This window comes from Anomaloglossus baeobatrachus, chromosome 12 (assembly GCF_048569485.1).
Source record: "Anomaloglossus baeobatrachus isolate aAnoBae1 chromosome 12, aAnoBae1.hap1, whole genome shotgun sequence".
In the NCBI taxonomy this organism is placed as follows: Eukaryota; Metazoa; Chordata; class Amphibia; order Anura; family Aromobatidae; genus Anomaloglossus; species Anomaloglossus baeobatrachus.
The window spans coordinates 108797066-108800902 of record NC_134364.1 but is presented as its reverse complement, the minus strand read 5'-3'; the positions used below and the strand labels follow the sequence as shown (position 1 = coordinate 108800902).

General features: G+C 35.2%; 1 protein-coding gene across 1 annotated transcript; it reads right to left on the bottom strand.

Moving 5' to 3' along the window:
* Window positions 1-462: 462 nt before the first annotated feature.
* On the bottom strand, window positions 463-1395 carry LOC142257914 (olfactory receptor 5V1-like). The gene has a single exon (XM_075330199.1). The coding sequence runs from the start codon at window positions 1393-1395 to the stop codon at window positions 463-465; it is 933 nt and encodes a 310-aa protein (XP_075186314.1).
* Window positions 1396-3837: the final 2442 nt, after the last annotated feature.

Genomic DNA, 3837 nt, shown 5'->3' with positions numbered 1-3837 from the left:
CCATAGACTCATAAGGGGACCGGCATCCAGTCACATATCCAGGAGCAATTCTAATCTGGAGCTGTTTTTATTTTTCTTTAGTCCGGTTAGTCCCACCAATCCAGGATATCTGCGAGTTCGCCCATCACTAATAATTACGTTTATCATGCCCTTGGATCTGTAAAGTCCCCAGAACATGAGGGATATTAAATTCCCAGGAAATAAATATGGTAACTGGCAAATTAAGATTTTTATTGATCCCCTCATTTTTAGTTATTTATACTTTGGGGTCTATATAAAATTACTTTGATACAAAACAAATTACCCTGCCAAATTTAAAGCTCAGCAGATTGGCTCATCATTTTTACTATTTTTTTTCTTTTTTTGTTATTTTTGTTCATTTTTTTTTGTACATTTTAATGAGATTTTTTTCTTTCATTTAAGTAAAAAAATGTTACAATTTCCATATCTTATGTTACTTTGTCAATTTCTTCTCCTCATACAAAGTTTTTTAAGTGCACGCTTGACTTCTTTGTTTCTCATGCTATATATCATCGGATTTAACATTGGAGTTATTACATTGTAAAATACTGAGAGCATTTTATCATGTTCCATAGAGTAACTTGATTGGGGTCTTAGATACATAATTATGATGGTGCCGTAAAATATTAACACAATTAGAAGGTGGGATGCACAAGTGGAAAAGGCTTTATATCTGCCTTCCTTACAACGGATTTGTAAAATTGTAGAAATAATATAAAAGTAGGATATTAGGGTCAACAAAAAGGAGGCACCAGCAGCAAGACCACCTAAACCCAAAATAACGATGACATTGACTTTTGTGTCAGAGCACGATAGTTTCAGTAGGGGTGGCATGTCACAGAAGAAGTGATTTACTTCCTTAGAAGAGCAAAAAGATAGAGTTGAAGTAAGTATTGTATGAACAAATGAGTAAAGAAACCCAGTTATCCAACAACCCAAAGCAAGGAGGAGACATGTTTTGTTGTCCATGATTTGAAAGTACCGTAAGGGATGGCAAATAGCCACATATCGATCGTATCCCATAATACTTAACAAAAAGCATTCAGAACTTCCCAAGAAGTGGAAGAAATAGAGCTGAGTAAAACATCCAACATATGATATGTAGTTCCGTTCTAAGAGTAGCCCGATGAGCATTTTTGGAACAGTTACCGATGTAAACGTGATGTCCAAAATAGATAAATTGCATATGAATCTGTACATTGGTGTCTGGAGCTCATTAACAAGTTGAGTAACTATGATCAATGTTATATTTCCAGTTATTGAAGTAGCGTAAACCAAAGAGAATATTACAAACATTGCAATCTTTGTTTTTGGGTCACTGGAGAGTCCAATCAATATGAAGTTTTCGATTTTAGTTTGGTTGAAGGATCCCATAATCAAGGCACCTGGTAATCATTATCAACACCAGAATAAACAAAGACATGAAAAATATAATGTAATAATGCTTTAATTGGTACGTTAACTCAAAGAATGTTTCACAAATTAATTTATTATAGTGAATATTTGATCATAGTTGTAATATACCTTACTAACTTAACAAAATTAAAAATGAGCAGATTGATTAGCAGAGAATCGAGTTTGAGTTGAATTTCCTGAAATTTACTGCTTCATGCGAATTCAAACATTTTGAGTCTTGATTCGAGAATCTAAAAAAAAAGTACCCAACAACATTTCTCATGCTGCTAAAGCATCAGAGAGGAAATGAATGTCATTTTTCACTGCCACTTAGGCCTCCCTTAGGTAATCTTATCAGGCCATTTTATGGAATTCTTTTACTGTTGTAGTCTGACCTTGGGCTATCACAGATCAACGGTTCCCAGTTGTTTCCAGTGGAGCACAGTTGTATGGCAGAGTTAATTTCCATCTCCAGAGTCACTGGGTAAGTCTCCTACGTCTGTAGAGTATAAGCTCTTATGGTAAGTGGGGTCCTCTCTCTCTCCTGTAGAGTGTAAGCTCTTATGGTCAATAGGGTACTCTCTCTTTCCTGCAGAGTGTAAGCTCTTATGGTCAGTGGGGCAATCTCTCTCCTGTAGAGTGTAAGCTCTTATGGTCAGTGGGGTTCTTTCTCTCCTGTAGAGTTTAAGCTCTTATGGTCAGTGGGGTTCTTTCTCTCCTGTAGAATTTAAGCTCTTATGATCAGTGGGTTCCTCCTTGTCCTGTAGAGTGTAAGCTGTTATGATCAGTAGGGATTTGTTTATCATCTTTCCTGTAGAATGTAAGCTTTTATGGTCAGCAGAGTCATCTCTTTCTTGTAGAAAGTAAGCTCTTATCAGTGGATTCCTCTTTGTCCTGTAGAGTATAAGCTCTTATGGTCAGCAAGTTCCTCTCTCTTCTGTAGAGTGTAATCTCTTATGGTCAGTGGATAATTTCTCTTCTGTAGAATGTAAGCTCTTATGATCATCGGTGTCCTCTCTTCTGTAGAGTGTAAGCTCTTATGGTCAGTAGGGTCCTCTCGCTCCTGTGGAGTGTAAGCTCTTATGATCAGCGGGTTCCTCTTTGTCCTGTAGAGTGTAAGCTCTTATGATCAGTGAGGTCCTCTCTCTTTCATCTCTGTCATGTTCATTCAACACAAATCAGCATGTTGGGAAAAAGTCAGAGAATTTCAAAAAATCCGCTCATGTCTTAACAAAACTACATATGGCCTTAACTCCTTTTTTAAAACTTTTTTAACCTTTAATTAAAAAAACCTCTACTCTTGTATTTTTACTGGATTAGTTGTAATTTTGAATGCCACCATGTTTATATATTACATAATATAATGAAAAACAGAAACAAATTTCAACTGAGGTATCATGGTGAGAAACAATGTAATTCTGATTCATTTTCAATTTTCGTTTTTATACTGTTCATTATGTGGTAAAAATTACCTTGCAACATAATTCTTAAAGTCAGTACAATTATGGCAATACTAGACGTGTTTACTTTTTTAATATATTTTAGTGGTTAAAAAAATTCCAAACCTTGGTTTCTATAGTCTTTTTCTGAGAACGGTAACTTTTTTTTCCCATCAAGCTGTGTTCCGACTTGTTTTTGGCATGGCAAGCCTGGTGTTTTGATATTTTTCCTTTACGGTATTTACCGGTTAAATAATTTTATATTTTCATTGAAAAAAAAATTATGGACATAACAATTCCATATATGTTTAATATTTTTCAATTTTTTTTTATAGGAAATCGGAAAATTAATGGAAATTTTAGTATTTATTTTTTTTAACCTTTTTGTTTCCATCAAACAGTGATCATTTGATCACTGGTACTATAATACTTCTGTTTTGCAATATATCATAACCTTTCCAATGTCTTGTGAAGGCCAATGATAGAGGCACAAACATGGTAGTGAAAGCGGTCTTCAGTAGGCTATCAACGGCTATGGCAACCCATTGGCACCTTGAGATCCCATTGTTGAGGCCAATAGAACAGAAGCCCCACCATCAACATGTCACTTAAATATGGATAGAAAAGAAGACCCCATGCATATTATCCATCACATCAACACTTTTGGCTGGGGTTTGTTGACGCATCTTACCAAGGACCTTAATGCATCCAAATCACTTCAAAGCTGGTTTGCTTTCCTTCAAGATCTTCCATGGAGCTCTAGAGCCATATGCATGAAGCTATTATGGAGGTATACGCAAAAAAAAACCAGTAAAAACTCTGTATATAACAATACTGTGTCTATATACTAATTATGAAATGTTCTTCCTTTAAAGTTAGACAAAATCTGATGCCAAATGTCCCAAAATTTGTTGCATGACTCTGAGAGAAGGAACAATTAATTGCGATGTTGCTCTATGATTAATGAAGCAGTTAACAAAAA